The following is a 21,645-nucleotide window of genomic DNA, read 5'->3' as shown; positions in this document are numbered from 1 at the left end:
ATTATAGAGACAAACCTATAGCGACACTAAAGGGGACATTATGACATAAGCCTATAGAGAAACTATAGGAGACATTATACAGATATTAGAGGAGGCAATATGGACATTGACCTATATAGGGGACTTTATAGGGTTAAAACTATAGCAACACTAGAGGAGACGTTGTAGATACAAACCTATAAAGACACTATGAACATAAGTGGAATCTGTTACTTGACTGAAGGTGGTGTTTGTATTTGCCTAGTCGCCATTGTCACAGACAATCCCTTATGTTGCCTGGTCCCTGCTGTGTGTCTAAGCACGAGTAAACTTTGGCTGGTGCTATTTTAACTGCAGTCTCTGTGTAACAAAGTTTCTTTAGCAGAGAGTGAAGGGTTAAAGTGTTTCAGACATAACTGCAGATGCTGCAGATCCACACACTCTGCCTGTGGTGTGTGTTGCATTTTAATGTGACACTGATTAAATTTGTCAGCAGAGAAGAAGAAGAGCCCAAACAGTTTCTTTTTTTAATCAGAAGAGAAACCCTCGGGTGTAAAAGTAGGGACACAACTGATGTAAATTTATCCAGGTAGTGCTACCTCTCTTCAGATTCACTCCTGGGTGCTGCCCATCACAACCAGTCTGAGCTGCTGGTATCTGGGCAGCCCCACAGCCATTGGCCTTAATGTCTTGCTGAAAGACAAGACAGCAAGTGTCAGTCAAGTAGCAGGAGTTTAAACACCAGATCCAAGCAGGTTGCATAAGTCAATAAAATTATGATGTCTTTGCATAGGTGGAGCTTACTATGAGCGGGCAGTGATCCACATGCCAATCAACAAGGGGGCATGGCCTATATTTGTAACCAATCAGCAGTGCAGAGGAACAAGGCTGCAGCCAGTCATCAGCCTGAAGAGAAGACTGTCTCCACTCCTGCAGGTAATCACTTTTCAAATACAAAAACTAAATACAGACTTACATTACATTTAGTCATTTGGCAAATTTATCCAAAAGCTACTTACAAAATACAAAACAAAGGCAGGGTAAGCATAAGGAGGTCTTGCTTAAGGACCCCTACTGGAGGTAGGCAGGTAGTCTCCTGAATGAAGGGTGGCGGTCTTACTACTACACTATACGGCTTTAACCAACTGCACTATTCTTTTAAACATTATTCAAGATTCCAAAAAGTTTATTAATCCCAGAGGGAAATTGTTTTGCCTTGTGACAGTTGCTCTCAACTCAAACAGAAAGAAAAGGTTCCGCAACCAGAAAAGAGCCACATCAACATGAAATCAAAATAACGTCAATATCAAAAACTCAGTATGTACACAGAATATGTCAGATGGATGAAACCAGGTTAATAATAATAGTCCAGGCTGGAATGACACAAAGTATGTGACATTAATAATGATCTAGATGATTGTCAGTTGTTGTCAGATGAGTTGCACAGTTTGATGGTCTCGGGCAGAAAGGATCTCCTGTGGCACTCTGTGGAGCACTTGATGTTGATTAGTCTCTGGCTGAACATGCTCTGTCCAGCAGCACAATGCTCTGCTACACACAATGCATAGCTGGATATAGTAGTGGTAAGATGGCCACCCACAATGCGGGAGACCAAAGCTCAAATCCCAGCTGTGGCCTACGTACAGTAGATAGGGGTCCTAGGCATGACCTCCTTACACTAACCCTACTGTCCAGCAGCACAATGTGTAGTAGGTGGGAGGGCTTGTCTAGGATTGAGAGGAGTTTGAACAGCATCCTCCTCTCAGGTATAACTTATAGAGGGTCCAGCTCCACCCCCAGAACGGAGCCAACCCTCCTGATCAGTTTGTTCAGCCTGTTAGTGTCTGACACCTTCATGTTGCTGCTCCAGCAGACCACAGCATAGAAGATGACACTGGAACCACAGACTAGCAGCATGGTGTTGGAGTTAAAGACCTGAGTCTCCTCAGAATGTACATCCAGCTCTGAGCCTGTACAATGTAGTTCAGTTCTTTTTCCAGTCCAGTTTGTTGTCCAAGTACAATCCCAAGTATTTGTACTCTGATACAACCTTCACCTCCTCTGGGGGCGGTTGGTGAGGTAGTCCAGGATTCATGAAATCAGAGGAGTGTCAACCTGCATGTTTTTTAATTTCTCTCCCAGCAGTGTAGTTCAGATGGTGTTGAATGCACTGGAGAAATCAAAAACATAATCCGGGGCTTGTCCAGATGGGTGTGGGTGTGATGAAGCAGATGTATGATGGCATCAACCACTGGATTGATAGGCAAACTCGAGGGTGTCAACTGAGAGTTTGACCATAGGTAGCAGGGACACCAGGATAAGCCTCTCAAAAGCCTAACAATATAATATGTGAGGTCAGAGCCACTGGTCTGTAGTCTTTGAGGACACTGGGATGTCGCGTCTTATTCACTGGGACTAAACATAACTTTTTTCCACCCAAGAAGAACTCTCTCCAGACACAAAGCAGAAACATGATGTATTGTCTGATTTTTGAACCAGCAAGCAAGAGGAAGCCCAGTTGGGTTCAACAATGACATACATTTCACTTCTGCATCCAAACACTTTCGACCTCTGTTTTATTGGATTTTGGTATGACCAACATTAATGTTGTGCCCAGTTAAGAGAGTGTGGCATGTTACCTGTCAAACATACAGAAAGCTTAGAGAATCAATTTTGTCAGTTCCTTGCGATGCGACTGGAGGAGATATGCAAATCCAAATTATGCAGAGCTTCAGAGTTCTTCAGATGACCCTCCAACAATATTTGATCTTGTGTATTTAGTTCATCTTCTAACTAAGGACTCTGCTACACACAATGCATAGCTGGATATAGTAGTGGTAAGATGGCCACCCACAATGCGGGAGACCAAAGCTCAAATCCCAGCTGTGGCCTACGTACAGTAGATAGGGGTCCTAGGCATGACCTCCTTACATTAACCCTACTTTGCCTTGTACCTCACTTGTAAGTTGCTTTGGATAAATGCATCTGTCAAATGACTAAGTGTAAATGCATGCGTGTGGTCTTTGTGAATGGTGGCAGAACATGCACCAGCAAATTGACATGGCAAAGCTGAGTCAGTTTCCTTTTGTTTGGGGTTTATATTATGTAGCTTTGCTTACGTTTGCTTAGAAATTTGCTTAACCAGCTTCCTCATAAAAAGGTGAACTTAAGCCATCTTTCCAGTCCTCATTTACTGTGTGCAGTAGGAACAGAGGAGTGACTTTAGGTTTTTGGGGCATGTGACCCAGAGTGAGATAAGGCACCCACAGAAGACCAGGAGTGAAACCATGAGTCATGACGCCAACAAGGGTGAGAAAGACGATCCAGCAGTGAGAGAGGCCGTCAGCAATGACAGCTGCCCTTAAGACGATCCCTCTTTCAGAAAAGGTTATGGGCCACGCTACTGTGCAATACTCCACAAAACACAGCCACCCCAGCTGCACTCTCCACTAATTTCACCTTTTCTTACACTCCTCGTCCATGACAACTGGAAGATGGGGTAGGATTGCTCAACACCATGAAGTTTTCTCCCACAGAGCCCCTCAGCAGTCTCTTGTCACTGGAAGATCATGCCATCACGATTACTGCACCAATTACATGTCCACGTGATTGTGATTTATCAACCACTGGGCTTGTTGGGAAACTTCTGTAATGAGCTTGACATGCTGCTCTCCCACTTTCCTTATGATGGTATCTCTTCATCTTGGGGGATCTCAACAGCAGTTTTCTTCCCTGGTCTCTGTTACCCTACCCCCACCACAAGTCCTTTTTCTCTCTTGACACAGACACAGCCACTGACAGATTATGCACCACACTCCCAACTTGTCTGGAAAGTGTCTGCCCTCTGTCTTCAAGGCCTGCCCGTACATCAGCTCCTAATTCATCGCTCACTGACCAGATCCATGAACAATGCACCATGCTCAGGGAGGGCTGAGAGGAAGTGGCGCAAGTCCTAGGCTCCATCTGCTCTAGTGGAATATCAGAGCCTGCTGGCTGTAATTTCTCACAGCGCCACATAGGCAAAAACATAGTACTACCAGGGGATCAAAAATGCAGCAGCAGGTCTCATTTTTGATCAGCCAAAAAGGACACGTTACAACACTGTTCAGATCTCTCACTGGTTTCCTGTAGCTGCTGCATCAGGTTCAAAGCCCTGACCCTTACCTACAAAGTGGCCAACCTGAACTCCATCATCCAGGTCTACAATCTCGCTCACTGCGCACTACAAGCAATTGCTGTCTTGTGGTTCCCTCACCTCACCTCAAAAGTTCCCAGGCAAAACTTTTCAGCTCTATGGTTCCACGGTGGAAGAACTTACCCACCTCGGCACGCTCAGTTGCCTCAGTCTCAAAAGCAGAACTCTTTTGAATCTTTCTCTGCACTTAAAACCTTAAAAAATAATCTTGCACCTATACCCTATGACACTGAAACTGCTCTTTCTAGAGCACTTTACACAAAAGTTTGTTTAGATATTTGCTTGCTTTGTACCTTGTAAGTCACTTTGGATAAAAGCGTCTGCCAAATAACTTAATTGTAAATGTAAAGTAAGTGAAGCTCAGTGTCAGTGTTCAGACAAAACAACAGTGCTCAATCTGGAAAAACAAGAAAAAACAGAACCCTGGGCCGAACTTTCGGATGCCAAATATGGAAATTTACTGAGAAAGTGCTCGAATCATCACGGATCATCTGATGATTATTGTGCACAGCAGGTATGCAGCTGGATAGAAAGTGCTCTTACACATCACATTAAACAAGTAACTTGAACCTGACTTTGAGCAAGTAAAAGGTCCTATACAGTCAAGAATTAAAAAGTTATCACATGGATTACTAATAGCAGGAGTGGCTGAGGAGCCGGCTGAAAAGGTGTCCGATTAGGTTTGTCAGCTGACATTTATGACATGTTTTAATTTGCGCTAAGACATCCCTCTTCATATGAGGCCAAAGGACACATTTTAAAAGTCTTCCTCACACCAGAATGTGTAGATTCATCATAAGCCTCTTTTAACACAGACTTGCAGAGTTTAGACAACTAAATGAACTAATAACAAGCATCACCAACAAAACTCAAACTGTACTGCACACGTTTTGTCACCCACTGTGAATCCTAAAGACATTAATCTAAGCACTGTCCTATACCTCACTTGCTGAGTGGACATCTGCAAAGAGCTCATTTAAGGAGATATCAGCCTGCTGCTCCACCAACAAATCACTGCAGGATAATGACAAAGGAAATTGGGACAAAGCTATGCAAAAGCTTCCAGATACATTATTTTTATCCTATAGAGCCGCACATTCCAAATTTTGTCTGGCATGTGACATGGCGTGCATAACTGCACAGGCTGTACAGTGTAGAGCCTCCTATACCCTCTAATAGTAGGGTTTGCTCCCTGAGCTTATAAACTTTACTTCCAAGTTAATTCATGAACACCCCTTTAAGTTTAAGTAACAAAAGAATGGAAACTCTGCTCACACCCCTTATTAATGGTCTACCGTTCTCTCTCAACATATAAAACAACTATGTCCCTGAATTACAGCCAAATGTATTAACCGAAAGAATAAAAAAAATAAGTAAAAGTACTTTTGTTGAGCCAAATGAACCCAGATAGGTACCACATAACACACTGATACAGGTACTGTGTTCAACCCTTTAATCATATGTGTTCACACAAAACTCTGTATTAAAAAAGTAAAAGTTAATAGGTTTGACCATCTCACTTTAACTTCACTTTGTGGGCCCACACACACACACACCAGCCGGCGACCAGAGAGAAAACACATAAATTAAGTAAAAAAACAACTAACCCCCTGTTCCATGCCTGGTCGACGCCTGGGAACGTGGTGGCCAAAAACGTTGAAGCCCTTTGACTCTAGCTGCAGAGTCAAAGTTGGAGTACTCACATACAGCCAGTGTCAATGTCCGTGTCCAAACGCTGCACCTCCACGCTGTCGGGACGATCCAGCAGCAGTCCGTAGGTTAGCTCACAGCTAACGGCAGTGGGCAACAAGAGTCAGTTCATCGGGGAGGTGAACCGTGCCCTTCTCCCTCGTTGCCAGAGGAGCTGCCAGGCTTTCTCCTGGTCACCTGGAGCGCTATCTGGGAAGTCTGGAAGAGTCTCTTCTCACGCTAGCTGGTTGTTAGCCCGACATGCTAATCAAACAGCGTCGGCCTCCTCCTCTTTCCGGGGTAAACACGGCTGCTTAATGTAGTGCAGCCCACAGGGCTGCAGCGGGTACAACAACAGGAGTAACAAGCACAATATTCACCGTTAAAACTGCACTTTTCATTCTTAATGTCTCCGTGTCTCTCGTTCACTTTTCTCCCAGCTGACCCCCTGACCTCTCTAACTCCCGCCCATTAGCCAATCACCTACAAATCCACCGTGTTGACACTTTCATTTTCCAATCACAATAACAGGATTAAACAACACTGGTTGTTCACAGCACTTTGTACATAGTACATCACAACCAAACTACAGTGTACACATTTATCCCAATGTAAATTATTTCTATTGACCTAAACACCAAATTAAACAAATAAAGAAATGGTTTTACAAGATAAAATAACTGGTTATGCAAATTTCCTAAACTTAACAAGTGTTGTTATTTAGGTACATAAGATGTTAGTGTATTTAAAGTGTGCCCCCTCTGTCCACCTCTTTATAGTTTTAATGGTGGCAGGCTGCCTCTGTACCAAAGGTGTGTATTGTGGGAGGAGATGTACCAGGTTGTGGTCTGACTTTCCCAGAGGGGGGAGGGCAATGGAGCTGTAAGCATCCTTAACATTAGCATACAACAGGTCCAATGTCCCCTCCCCCCTGGTGGGACAGCTCACAAACTGGATAAAAGGTAGGAAGTGCCTTGGTGAGGGTGGCGTGATTAAAGTCTCCAGAGATCATAAAGACGGCGTCAGGGTGTCTGGTCTGCAGGCTGGAGGTGACCGAATGAATGACGTCACACGCAGAAGTGGCGTTAGCAGATGGGGGAACGTAAACAGAGATTAATATGGAATGAGAAAACTCTCTCTTCACAGTTACATGACCAGGATGGCACCACCTGTTGTTAATGACAATGGCAAGCCCCCATCCTCCCTTACCGCTCTCCTCTTGCCTCCTGTCCCAGCGCAAGGTACTAAAACCATCTATATTAACGCTGGAGTCTGGAATACCATCATGCAGCTGTAAAACACAGCACAGCTCATGTCTCTGTAAAACACATCAAACTACACTCCATTCTCACCAGAGCTGTCAGTTCGTCCATCTTATTGTCTAGTGATCTCACATTGCCCATAATCAGAGAGGGGAGATGCGGCTTAAATCTTCTCATCTTTTCTCTGTGCATTGCTCTTCTCCGCTCTTTATTTCCTCCTTGCTGTTTTTTGCCTCCTCTTCATCCCCTCGTTGTCTTCTTTCTGATCTCCTCTGGGATGTTTAAAGTCCCAGGCAAAGTTTGATGTTTTACTCTGGCCGTCCTCAGTAAGATCAGTTGATGCCGGGTGTAAACAAAGGAGAAAAACTATGGGATTTTATATGAACAGTGAATGTGTATGAATCATAATAATCAGACTGAACCTTCAGAGGAACCAGATTCAACAGGGAACCCATCCTCATATGGGGGAAAAGGCAGGCAGTTCAGTATAACAGTTGATGTCTTTAAGTTAATATGGAGTCCAGTTAGTTATTGGAGACTCAGGAGCAAGAGACATGTAGGAAATTCCAGTCCTGGACTATCGAGCGACTGCCGTTGATTCAAGACCTCAGAGAAACAGCTGTCAACAACAGCCGAGGCCAGGACCGTCTTCATGGTAGCGTGGAACCAATCCCAGTCACCACACGCATCCCACAGAGGCCATACGGGGCATCCAAGCGATGAGATCTCCAACCAGAAGCGGGGCACCAGGACGAGTCAGACAGGTCCAGAGGGCAGACGGTGAAACGACGTGTAGCTCAACAGAGAGACGGGAAGAAGGAAAGAGAGAGAAGGAGAGGGAAAGAGAGAGTTAGAGAGAAAGAGAGAAGTGGAGAGGGGAGATCAGAAGAGGAGTGATAACAGTTAGGTATGGTCACAGTCACATAATGTATGAGGTGAGGTAAAAGACATAAAGGCCTGGATGTCCTCCAATTTCCTTCTCTTAAATCCAGACAAGACAGATTATTTTTTTTGGGGCCTAAAAATCTCAGAGACACTATGTCTAATTATACTCTTACCGTAGATGACTTAGTATTGGCCTCAAGTAATACTGTAAAAAAAACTCTGAGTTATCTTTGACCAGGATATCTCCTTTACCTCATACATAAAAAAATCTCTAGAGCTGCTTCTTCCACCTGAGAAACATTGTTAAAATTAGGAGCATCCTGTCCCAAAGTGATGCTGAAAAAAAAGTCCATGCATTTGTTTCTTCCAGTATTGTAATTCATTATTAATAGTTTGTCCCAATAACTCCTCCTCAATAGCCTCCAGTTAATCCAAAATGCTGCAGCCAGAGTTCTGACTAGACTTAGCAAGAGAGATCATATTTCTCCTACGTAAGCTTCTCTCCATTGGCTCCCTGTAAAATTCATTCAAATAAATCCCTTCATACTCAGGCTCCATCTTATCTTAAAGACCTCATAGTGCCATATTTTACAAGCAGAACGTCCTTTGCATCCTTCACATCCTCCCCATCCTTTGTTTCACCTAAAGAGCCTATTCAGGCCAAGGGGTGGAGTGAAACCAAACCTGGAGCATAAATTTGTAGCCCATAACCAACTGTCTTCAGACTGAAAAAGCTACTTGGATGAGTAGCGAAACGTTTTCAACCTAACAAAAGGACATCCAGCTGCCATGATTCAACTTCCAGATAACTTCACCTGGAAGACTGAGAATCCTCACCGACAATTCTCTGAACTGTGGACCAGGATTGTTTAAACTGAGTCCTGACTGTCTACATTCTAAAACTGACCTGACTTAATATCTTCTTTTGGATTGGAATTGTGTCCAGTGTCCCAGCCCTTAAATCTCTCAGAAAATAAGGAAAACTATTATGCATGATGTGTAATTGTATAAATTGTATGAGGAAATGCATGATATACATTACATTAAAGTTTGTAATGTCTGTCCAACTATAAACTTCAGGGTGATGGCTGTTAGCAGGAATGACCTCCTGTACCTTTCCTTATCACAGCAGAGCCAGAGAAGTATCTGGGTAAAGCTGCTTCACAGTTTAACCAGCAGGCTGTGGAGAGGATGTGAGCTGTTCTCCATGATGTTTAGCAGTTTGTTCAGCATCCTTCTCTGCACAACCTGCTCCAAGGGTTCCAGTGAAGTCCCCGGTATAGAGCCAGCCTCGTTGATCAGTTTGTTTAGTTTGTTTGTTGAAAATTGCACTGGCTACAACAGACTGGTAAAAGATTTGCAACATCTTTGCACACATTAAAGGACTTAAGCTTTCTCAAGAAGTAGAGTTGGCTCTTCCCATTACTGTAAAACAGCGTCTGTGTTGCAGTTCCAGTCTAGTCTATTGTCCAGGTGAACTCCCAGGTATTTGTACCCTTCCACCACCTCTACTTCCTCTCACAAAATGGAAAAATTGAAACTGTGGTAAAACTGTCTCTATTCCTCCCGAAGTCCACAATCATGTCCTTGATCTTAGTCACATTTAAAGTAAATGTTAAAACTTACCTGTCATTCCAGCCTCTTTGTGGGATGTTCACTGCTACTGTAAGAGACTGTAAGGAATTACTGAATCTTTACTGAATCTGGCCCAAAACTGTACAGGATTAGGACATGGGTTGAGCTGTTATGTAGTACTAGATTACAGACTACAGGTTTGGAATGAAAAAGGACCTCAGCTCTGTGTTAGTGGATGGTCTGTCTTACCTTTCCAAGTAAGTCAACCTCTCTTTTTTTCTTTCTTTTCCTTCTGCTTTGTCTTTATCTTTTAGGTGATGAAGGCAATTCATCCCTCATTCTTTTCGTCAAGGTTCTCTTCCAGATTCACTTTGCTGACAGATTACAGACACAGTAAGATCTGTCTGTCTGTCTCTCTGTGTCTGCCTCTCTGTCATGTTTTTCTCTGTCTGTCTGTCTTTGTATTTTGTTGTCTGTTTGTTTGTTTGTGTCTGAGAGATATTTAATGTTAGACAGGAAGCAACTGGGACTGACTTGTTTAGAATATTAACTGTAGAGAAGCTTCAAAACAGGTGACATTTTTAGAATAAAAAACATCAGTATCTGTGGTTCTGCTATATCAACCTTTTAAATGTGTATCTAAAGTGTCCGTGATGAATGTTACACCCCTGGTGCAAGGAAAGACTGGACATAACGTGTGGTCTCCCACTTTTCCCACTCCCAAGAAATGTCAGCAGGAGGAGGAGGAGTGTTAATTTGCTTGATTTAGTTTAGATCAGTGGTTTTAGCTTAGTATTTGCTCTTCATCAGAAGTTAGCCATTCCTAAAACAAGTGCTGATACAAACCCTAAGCCTGCACGGCCAAAACTAAGCTAAAATAGAAGACAGCATTTCTAACCTCAACTTTTAAACAAACAAAAACATGATACAGTTTTGAGTTTGTGTCTGCTTAAGAATCTGTTGAGAGAAAGACTGGAGTCTGTTACTCTTAAGGGTTAATGGTATTATTATAATTAATATTATATTATATATTTAACAATGGGGTTATTTTGCACAGTGGAGGGCTGGGGGGGTCAGTTATTTAGAATATTTCTGGCACCGTGGTCTCATGATGTCTCTGCTGTCACGGCATCTTACAGACGATGGACGTTTGCCGCAGGAAATCTGCTCATCTGTCACATTTCATCACTTTGTTATTCTCACAATGAAACATGGAGGCTTCTTGGTTTGAGCAGTCCAGTAATTCATGGGGATCATAAAAAACTCTGATCAGATGTGATTCTGAAACACACCAGTGGACTGCAACATAGACTTAACCTCTGCCTCAGGCTTGTTTGACCCGAGAGCCTGTGGATGTTGGAGAAATCCAATAATAATGTAAATTTTATTGCCAATAAAATTCAGTTTCTGTCTAAATAATGTTTTGTTGTGTCTCAGAGAAGCAAGGGATAGATGGACGAAATGTTTCTTCTGCAGGCACGTTACTGCTAAGCACAGAGAGAACAACAGATGACAACAAACAGGTGAGTCTTCATTGAACTGCAGTTGTTGCATTGATCTGTTATTGACAGCTGATCAGTTATTGATTGATCTCACATGAGCTTCAGTTCTGATTGGTTTCCTGTGTGTGTCAGTGTGTTGGTGTGTCTTTGGACCATGGAGACGATGAAGATGAGGAGGGGGAGGAAGAAGGGAAAGACAAACGTCCTGTCGCATCCACTCCTGTCCCAGGGTCCCCATGGTAACTGCTTTTCTGATATACACACACAAATTTGTATATTGATTTTTGCTTTAAGAAAAAAAAAAACATCTTCTGGTTCAGAGCAGAAACGAATAATGTTTCTTCCTTCTCTGACGGTTTCTGTTGTCACTGGTGGTTTCTAATGTGTCTCTAATGTTTACCAACCTCCTTTAGCAGTGTTGTCATGGCAACAGTGAACAGATGCAGAACAATACAGTTTGTTTGTGTTCAAATATGTCAGACAATGACTATGTGTATCACAGTTCAAATTCTTTTGTCTTTGGAGATTCTTATCCAAGTCAGAATCCAGGTCCAGTCAGCTTAAATAGCATTGGGAAACAAATTCTGGCCAAATTCCTTTTTCTTGACACAGCCAGCTGTTTACTTTTGCACAAAACCTCATATACCCCTGAGGTCTTTTTGAGAGTCGAGTACTGTGGGAATCATGGGTACAACGATTGTGACAATATTTACACTTACATTTAGTCATTTTTGCTTTTATCCAAAGTGACTTACAAGTAAGGTACAGGACAACATCTCAGTTGACCCTTGTTTCAGTAATTCAATTCAATTCCATTTTATTTGTATAGCGCTTTTTACAATTGACATTGTCACAAAGCAGCTTTACACCAAAGAACAGTACATGAACAGTGAATGTGTATGAATCCTAATAATCAGATTGTCCCTGATGAGCAAGCCGAGGGCGACGGTGGCAAGGAAAAACTCCTTGAGAATGCAACAGGAAGAAACATTGAGAGGAACCAGACTCAACAGGGAACCCATCCTCATATGGGTGATTACATGCTATGTAGGCAGCAGGCAGTCCAGTATAACAGTTAATGTCTTTTAAGTTAATGTGGAGTCCAGTTAGTTATTGCAGGCAGACTTGTTCCAGTCCTGGACTATGGAGCATTGAGTCGAGACCTCCTAGAAACGGCTTCCGACGTCCACCAAGGCCAAGACCGACTTCATGGTAGCGTGTGACCAACTCCAGTCACCACACGCATCCCATAGGGCCATACGGTGGATCCAAACGACGAGATCTTCGGCCAGAAGTTGGGCATCAGGACGAGTCAGACAGGTCCAGAGGGCAAAGGGTGGAACAACGTGTAGCTCGACAGAGAGACAGGAAGAGGGAAAAGAGAGAGGAGAGATAGCAGTTAGAATGTTAGAATTAGTAATGTGTGTGCATGCATGCTCATTCATTCAGGTGTGTGGTGTGGACTGGAGACGACCGGGTCTTCTTCTTTAATCCCACAATCCACCTGTCGGTCTGGGAGAAACCAGGTGATCTGATTGGCCGTGACATCAGCCGAATCATTGAAGACCCGCCACACAAGAGAAAGAACACACCTGCAGCTGAAGATGACGACACAGATGACAAACATAGACACAAGTCCAAGAGGAGCAGGTGAGTCTGAGCAAGCCAATGACATAGCATCTGACCTACTGATGTCATTGTTATTGATTGATATGATCGGTCATTACTGTCTCTCTGCCCCAGGACAGAAGAGTCTGTGTCTCTTGTCCCTCGACCAGGAGATGTTCAGCTGCTTCCACTTGATCTGCGTGTTGCTCATTTCAGGGAAATGATGCTAGAGAGAGGGGTAATGCACACACACTTAGTATATACAACAAACACATACCACAGCACAGAAACACATACGTACATGTAAAGATACATACATGCGTCTGCCTCCGTTATCAACTACGTCTCTCCTCCATAGATACGGACACCCTTAAACCAGCAGAATAATTTCCAGTTATTTGTACTAACTGACAATTAGTCGTTAGATGCTAATCGTCTACTGGCTCTTAGAGCCTGTAGTGGGCATTACTTCATCTGTCACTAAAAAGTAAAACTTTTGTCTCATCAGTTTATAAAATACTTGCCTTAAAGTCTTGGGCATAATCAAGATGTTTTTTGACAAATGTGAGGCGAGCCTTTGTCTTCTTTTTGGTCAGAAATAGTTTTCACCTTACAACTCTGACATGGATGCAATTTTGCACCAAGTCTCTTTTTTTATTGTTCAATCACGAACACTGACCTTAACTGAGGCAAGTTTAATTTCAATTCAATTCAATTCAGTTTTATTTGTATAGCGCCAATTCCCAACAGATGTCATCTCAAGGTACTTTACAGTGTTTAAGGTTTAAGAGCTTACAGAGTATAATTATACAAAAAAATGATAGGGAAAACCCAACAATCCCATTTGAGCAAGCTTTAGGCAACAGTGGAGAGGAAGAAACCTCAAGCAGAACCAGGCTCATAGTGGGCAGCCATCTGCCTCGACCGGTAGGGGTGAGTGGAAAGAGGAGAGAGAAAAGAACAGCAGGCACAAAAAACAACAACAAGCAGCAAGAACATTGGGCAGATGAACTGGATTCTGGAGATGTACAGTTCCAAGCCGAGGATACCTGCAGAAAAGTACAGAGAGAGAGGGACACAGAGAGGAGGAAACACAACTACAGGAGGAGAAGACACAAAGTTAATGACATGAAATGGTGGCATTTGCATTGATATAGGAGAAAGGAGAGAGGAGAGGAGCTCAGTGTATCAGTAGAGGTCCCCCAGCAGACTAACCTATAGCAGTAGAACTAAGAGATAGTTCAGAGTCACCTGATCCATCTCTAACTATACGATTATAATAAAGGAAAGTTTGAAGTCTATGTAGAGAAATGTAGGAGAAATATGATCTTTCTTGCTAATTCCAGTCAGAACTCTGACTGCAGCATTTTGGATTTAAAAAGGACCCAGGTTTGACATGTCCAGAGTGTAGCCTGCCACTCCCCCAACGACAACTGGGATTGGCTTCAGCACTTCCATTAAAATAATAGAAAGATGTATGTTCTGTACATACGTATAAAACAAAATGCTTCTCCTAGTTATTATAGCTATATAATAACAACATAAAAACAACTTAATAGTAAGTAATATAAATAAATGTATTCTTTCTTTATTCTTTTATTTTAAAAGAAAAACTACAGCTGAAATTTAAGAAACTATAAAAAAAAAAAAAAAAACATGCCACATGTAGTACATAACAACACATTCTGGCACTAAAGTGCTAAAGACAACTCATAAAAGAAAAACAAAACAATCTCCATCCTCCTCTACTGTCTATACACAAATGACTGCACCTCTCTGGCTCCTCCATGAACCTTCTTTAGTTTGCAGGCAATGCAATGAGCAGCTGAACCTGTCACAAGGCAGAGGTGATCCATTTCTACACATAGACATAGATCATAGGTTGATCCCCCTTGGTTGTTGTACAAGTCATAAAACCCACCTCCTCCACTTTAGTAAATAGGAAATGAGCCAAACTAAATATTATATATATATTATACATATACATATACATGTATGTATGTACAGTGAGGGAAAAAATTATTTGAACCCCAGCTGATTTTGTAAGTTTGCCCACTAACAAAGAAATGATCAGTCTATAATTTCAATGGTAGGTGTATTTGAACAGTGAGACACAACAATGACAAAAAAAATCCAGAAAAATGCGTTTCAAAAAGAGTTATAAATTAATTTGCATTTCCACTAAGGAAATAAGTATTTGATCCCTTTGAAAAACGTGCTTTAGTACTTGGTGGCAAAACCTTTGTTGGCAATCACAGAGGTCAGCCGTTTCTTGTAGTTGGCCACAAGGTTTGCACACATCTCAGGGGGGGTTTTGGCCCACTCCTCTTTGCAGATCCTCTCCAATGTTTGGCAACTCGAACCTTCAGCTCCCTCCACAGATTTTCTATGGGATTAAGGTCTGGAGACTGACTAGGCCACTCCATGACCTTAATATGCTTCTTCTTGAGCCAGTCATTTGTTGCCTTGGCCGTGTGTTTTGGATCATTGTCATGCTGGAGTACCCAACCACGACCCTTTTCAATGCCCTGACTGAGGGAAGGAGGTTCTCACCCAACATTTGACGGTACATGGCCCCATCCATCCTCCCTTTGATGCGGTGCAATTGTCCTGTCCCCTTGGCAGAAAAACACCCCCAAAGCATAATGTTTCCACCTCCATATTTGACAGTGGGGATGGTGTTTTTGGAGTCATAGGCAGCCTTCCTCCTCCTCCAAACACAGCAAGTTGAGTTGATGCCAAAGAGCTCGATTTTGGTCTCATCTGACCACAACACTTTCACCCAGTCTTCCTCTGAATCAGTCAGATGTTCAGTGGCAAACTTCAAACGGGCCTGTAGATGGGCTTTCTTGAGCAGGGGGACCTTGCGGGCACAGCAGGATTTCAGTCCTTCACGGCGTAGTGTGTTACCAACTGTTTTTTTGGTGACTATGGTCCCAGCTGCCTTGAGATCATTGACAAGTTCCTCCCCAGTGGTTCTTGGCTGATTCCTCACCGTTCTCATTATCATTGAAACTCCACGAGGTGAGATCTTGCATGGAGCTCCAGACCAAGGGAGATTGGCAGTTAATTTATGTTTCTTCCATTTGCGAATGATTGCACCAACTGTTGTCACCTTCTCACCCAGCTGCTTGGCGATGGTCTTGTAGCCCATTCCAGCCTTGTGTAGGTCCACAATCTTGTCCCTGACATCCTTGGAAAGCTCTTTGGTCTTGGCCATGGTGAAGAGTTTGGAATCTGGATTGATTGATTGCTTCTGTGGACAGGTCTCTTTTATACAGGTAACGAGCTGAGAGGGCCAATGTCAGCTCGTTACCTGTATAAGATCCACCTGGGAGCTCGAGATCTTGCTGACGGATAGGGGATCAAATACTTATTTCCTTCATGGAAATGCAAATTAATTTATAACTCTTTTTGAAACGCATTTTTCTGGATTTTTTTTTGTCATTGTTGTGTCTCACTGTTCAAATAAACCTACCATTGAAATTATAGACTGATCATTTCTTTGTTAGTGGGCTAACTTACAAAATCAGCTGGGGTTCAAATAATTTTTTCCCTCACTGTATGTATGTATGTATTATAAAATTATTATACTGATGTGTGTCCCAGGTGTCTGCATTTTCCACCTGGGAGAAGGAACTGCACAAGATGGTATTTGACCCTCGCTATCTGCTGCTGACTTCGGATCAGAGAAAACAGGTAAAGTACTGAATAATGTCATCTAAAGCAATTGTGTTGGCAGTCCACTGCCAACATAACTGCTGTTATAATATGATGTTACAGCGATATTACTGATATTTGTGTGCAGGTCTTTGACCAGTTCGTGAAGAGCAGGGTGAAGGATGAATACAAGGAGAAGAAGAGCAAACTGCAAAGAGCCAGAGAAGAGTTCAAACAGCTGCTAGAAGAGGTGAAGATCACTAGCAGGTATCATTCATTTATTATTCAACACTTTGCTCTTAATTATTCAGCTGTGCTCCTGAAAAATCTGGATCTGACTTAACTAACTTACCTGGACTGGCAGATGTTTATCTTCTTGTCAGATAACTGAGTTGACGCTGTCTGTGTGGTTTATACCTAAGAGACTGACAGAGATTTTGTCTTCTTCATATATTAGTAAAGTTATATATAACTCTAACTTTACTTAACTTTGATCAACTTGATTAACTTTTATCTACATCTGAATCAGAACAATAAAGGCTAGTTGTTGCATTCTTTAAGCCCAGGCAGCCCAAGGCTTAGTTAGAAAAATCAATAGCAAAATAAAAGTAAAGCACTCTTTTTAATTTTCTATCTCTCTACTCGTTATCTTTTCCACAGAACACAGAAAAATAAACAAAGACATGTCGATTACACGGTTAGCAACTGGTGTTGATCTGATGTATCAGATAGTTTTGTCTCCTTGTTGGAGTAAACCATCAAACTGGGATAAGCCAGTTCTGACCAGGAAACTCCAATTCTCTCTTTGTTTTTCTCTGCAGATCCAAATTTAAGGAGTTCTGCACTCGTTATGGCGCTGACCAAAGGTTTAGTGCCCTCAACAAGAAGCAGGAACAGGAGGTCCTGTTCAACCATTACATCACATTCTTAAAAAAACGCAACAAGGAGAATAGAGCCAGACTGAGGAAGATGAGATGAGGACAGCACTGTTATATACAGACAAACTAGAAGCTTTGCAGAACTCATACAGAGCTTTCCCAAAACTTTCAGGCCCTTAAATATCTTCCATAGCCACCAAGCAGATCCTTACCTGGATTCTGGTTTCAGACTCTGCTAGATCTGTTGGAGAAACTGGATCAGACAAAGTGGATGTGAGTGGTTCAGACTGTTTCCCACCACTGGAAGAGGACCAGTTTCTGTAGTGGACCTGCTTAAATAGAGTTAAACTAATTAAACTGGAACTGGTCTTCACAATGAATCAGAGCACAAAAAACTTCATCTGAATAGAAATAACAGATAATCAGATCTGCTCCACCAGTGACTCCCAGTCTGTTGTTACTGCATCTGACACTTGTTCACTCTAATGAAATTGAACAGATGCTATTTGATGTTTGGGAGGTCAGGGTTACCCTCCCTGTGTGACCCAGTAACCCAGTCACCTGTGGTTTGGTAAATATGGCCCCGGCCATTGTAACCAAAGTATATCCAACAGGGATCTGGGAGTTGGGAGGGTGATCAGAAAAATGATATATTGATAGAAAAAATTGTCAACCTGGCCACAATCAACTTACAACCAAAAATATGCTATTAGCTTCCCTGACAATGGTTCTTATGGCTGTTTTATGGCTGTCTAAAAATCCGGTCTATTACGTCATGATTTGGGAGCGGCCAAAGGATTCAGCTGAACAAGACTTTGTTCAGCTGAAAACTGACAAAAATGTCTAAATATGATGGAAAAAGTAGGTTTACACTATGTACTTCACCTGTATAGATATCATATTGCAACTAAACTCCAACATATGTCGACAGTACAAAATAAATAATTTAGGCTTTAGTGTCTCGTTAAGGTCTCCTGTGATGGGTTAAGGTTTCCTGTGTACCATTAAGTTTGATTGCTCCCCTTCCCTGCCCTTTCCCTTCCACAGGAGGGGGATCCCCCACCATGCCAAATGTGTTTAGTGTAATCCACACCTGTTGTTCTGTCTGAGCAGACTGAACCAGATTCAGCTGCTTGATGTGTAACTTTATTTTAGGCTTTAAACAAACATGGTGTGAACACCAACCTCCCACATGTTGCTATGATGGGACAGGTAGTGCCCTCCAAATCCTGGCAGGTGTTTTTAGTGTCCTGACTTATTACTGGATGATGGTGTCTTTGTCCCAGATGATCTTTGTTCATGTTGGTCTACATTAAACTGTTACTGATGCACATGTTCTTGTTGTTTACAGGTGACAGATGAAAAAACACACACAGGTGTAGACAGTATGATGGTACAGTCACAGCAACATCTACCTAGATGTATTTGAATGTTGGTCTTGATGTGTCCAAAAGCAGTAAATGACCTGCAGAAGCTAGCATGCTAACAGGCAGCCAGCCTGCTAACAGGCTAACAACAACACAATGTTGTAAATTAAACACTCACTGTAATTGTCTCTACGCCACAAAAAGCAACTCTCCTTCTCTGCTCCCACCATAATTTCACAGTATAGCTATTATAAGAATATGAACAAGCATAATTCCTTAAAAAAGATTTCAGTTCAATCCTTCTCCTATGCTAGAATGCTAGAAATCCTCAAGGTTTCAGGTCAGAGTTCAGTAAGGTTGAACACTGGGACAAATAATTCTCATGAGGAATCATAAAAACTTGTGTGATTTGCTTTATTTCCCTTGGTTAATACTTTGTTAACTTTTTTAACACCTCTATGTTAGCCGGAACATCATGTGAAAATGAATAGTTCAAGAGTGGCTGGATAGTTTAGTGTGGTCCTTAGGCAAGACCTCGTTATGTTTACCTTGGCTTTGTACCTTACTTGTAAGTTGTTTAGGATAAAAGTGTATTTTATGACCAAAAATGTTTTAAATGTCTTAGTTTATCGCGCACCAATTTCAAATGCACTGTACTCTGTGTTGTAAAAATCACTAGTTTAAACATTTCTGACCTTTACATTGCTCCTAGTGTGCTTTACAGAAATATTGAAACAGCCAGAATTGACAGCGTAACGGATCTGTAGTTCCTGCTAATGCCTTTATTACACCATAATCACAGAGGTGGTATCGATAGCAGTCGTCTATGAATCCCAGGGTTGGTGGTGGTTTGATTCCCAGTTAAGTTGAACAAACAGGAAGTGAGTGGTGAACCTGACAAACCCCTTGCATTTGCTTACCATCCGGTCTTATCCTTTCTGTTTTTCTTACTAACTCAGGTGGTAGAGCAGTCGCTTACGAACCCCAGGGTGAGTGGTTCGATTCCCGGTTTCTCCTGGCTACTTGCTGAGGTGCCCTTGGACAAGACACCGAAACCCCGTAGTAGTGCCGACTCAGTCTGGCAGCTGTCCAAAAGGAATTTCCCCAAGGGGATCAATAAAGTATACATTATTATTGTTATTATTATTATTATTATTATTATAATGCACTGGGAGGTAGCAGTGTCGTCTACCAATTGTGGGATCGGTGGTCTGATTCCTGGCTCCTGCCCTTGGCCAAGATACTGAACACCAAGTTAAAATAAGATAGACCTTTATTCGTCCCATAGTGGGGAAATTTCCATATTATAGCAGCAGAGAATGTGCATTTTACAGCAACAATCTAAAATGAAAGAAAAAAAAAAGTGAGTGCACCAGGTGTGTCAGTTCAGCTGCAGACAGCTCTGCCATCGATGTGTTCGAATGGGTGAATGAGAAACTCACTTAAATAATAAATTATTCTGTACATAGACAAACTTTTGAGTTTATCATAACATGTATGTGATCATGTTTGCAAGATTGGGACAGACAGACAGACAGGATCGACGGGAGGTCACCTTGGACCATCAAAATCAACTCAGTTGGATTTTTGTGCCAAATTTGAAGCATTCCCAGTTCTCTGTAACTAAATGACTTGTTTGTTTTCTGCTTGTTGTTGCTCTTCTTTTCTCTCTCTGTTTTCCACTCATCCCAACTGGCAGGAGGTGAAACACCTGTCTCTGTATAACACATGTCTCTCTCTCTCTCTCTCTGTCTCTGTAATCATAATAATTCAGTCATCTGCTGCTCTTTGTCTGTTGCCATGGCAACATGAGCTCATGACAGAGGGAAACAATTATGGACTGTTACACACAAATACACACACAAACATACACACTGCTTGTCCAAGAAATGATTCAAATTTTTTATATCTCAGTCTGATGAATTAGGGGGTTTGGTTTAGCCTGGGGGGTTGTGGATGAGGAAGAAGAGAAGATGGAATAATAAGAGTCTACAGATCTGTTGACCCTAGCTCCTCCTATCTGAGGAGATATATAGAGACAGGAGGAGCTCTGAGCAAACCTGAGGAGAACTGACAAGATCTCATAAAACCTGAAGAACTCTATGGAGGTCTTGTTGGACCTCATGAGAACTGAAAAGAGGCAACTGAGGAGACCTAAGAAAATGTGAGAAGCTAGTGAGTCCAGATTTACCCTGTTCCAGCGTGATGGGAGCATCAGGGTGAGAAGAGAGGCGGGTGAAGTGATGCACTCATCATGCATAGTGCCTACTGTACAAGCCTGTTGGGGCAGTGCTAGGATCTGGGGTTGCTGCAGTTGGTCAGGTTGGTTCAGTAATGTTATGTGTCCAAAGAATGAGGTCAGTTGACTACCTGAATATACTGAATGACCAGGTTATTCCATCAATGGATTTTTTCTTCCCTGATGTCACGGGCATATTCGAAGATGACAGTGGCATTCATCAGGCTCCAGATCCAGACCTTAACCCCATTGAGAATCTTTGAGATGTGCTGGAGAAGACTTTGTGCAGCGTCCGACTCTCCCATCATCAATACAAAATCTTGAAGAAAAAGTAATGCAACTCTGGAAGGGAATAAATGTGGGTTATCAAACTGATGTCACTGTGAATGTGTGTTGTATTAGAATGTGTGACGGGCAGTGTAAACTGCTAGAACAACCCACCAACAGCCAGGAGAGGGAGAAAGGTCCAAGGGAAGACGAACGTCCAGAGGGAGTGAGACTGGAGGCTGAGGGAGGGGTTTTCAGAAAAAAAGATAAATATATTTGAAAAGATTTAATCATCTGAAAAAAATTTCTTTCTCTCTGTCTTTAAATCTTACCCATCTGTCTTGAGTGTCGTCTCATAGATTCAACTCAGCCTAAAGAAAAAACTCATTACTTAAAAAACATGTTTAATCCTAAATTAGAATTGAATAATGTTTGCCAGAAATCTTATATTGGACTGAAATTAGAATAAAAACATTGTTCCTCTTATTACTTGATCAGGATCAGAGAGATTATTGATTAATCAGAATATTAATGAATCT

At 42.1% G+C, this 21,645-nt stretch overlaps 1 protein-coding gene and 1 long non-coding RNA gene across 2 annotated transcripts in view; one reads left to right on the top strand and one right to left on the bottom strand.

The window, feature by feature from the left end:
* Positions 1–18,549, top strand: part of LOC113156024 (transcription elongation regulator 1-like protein) — a 37,080-nt gene extending 18,531 nt beyond the window's left edge. Inside the window, exons 6-14 of the mRNA XM_026350832.1 lie at positions 773–915; positions 9,900–9,978; positions 11,023–11,108; positions 11,220–11,326; positions 12,537–12,737; positions 12,831–12,933; positions 16,305–16,394; positions 16,504–16,622; positions 17,177–18,549. Of these exons, the coding sequence (XP_026206617.1) occupies positions 773–915; positions 9,900–9,978; positions 11,023–11,108; positions 11,220–11,326; positions 12,537–12,737; positions 12,831–12,933; positions 16,305–16,394; positions 16,504–16,622; positions 17,177–17,333 (1,085 nt within the window). The 3' untranslated portion in view covers positions 17,334–18,549. The remainder of the gene's footprint in view (positions 1–772; positions 916–9,899; positions 9,979–11,022; positions 11,109–11,219; positions 11,327–12,536; positions 12,738–12,830; positions 12,934–16,304; positions 16,395–16,503; positions 16,623–17,176) is intronic.
* Positions 18,550–21,004: 2,455 nt separating this feature from the next.
* LOC113156092 lies at positions 21,005–21,478 on the bottom strand. Its single transcript, XR_003298281.1, has 3 exons — positions 21,439–21,478; positions 21,281–21,345; positions 21,005–21,181 (listed from the first exon to the last, which is right to left on the bottom strand). It is a non-coding gene; the product is annotated as an uncharacterized LOC113156092 (long non-coding RNA).
* Positions 21,479–21,645: the final 167 nt, after the last annotated feature.

Source organism: Anabas testudineus, chromosome 19 (assembly GCF_900324465.2).
Source record: "Anabas testudineus chromosome 19, fAnaTes1.2, whole genome shotgun sequence".
NCBI lineage: Eukaryota > Metazoa > Chordata > Actinopteri > Anabantiformes > Anabantidae > Anabas > Anabas testudineus.
The sequence above is the reverse complement of the archived record's forward strand: the minus strand, read 5'-3'. Positions and strand labels throughout refer to the sequence as shown.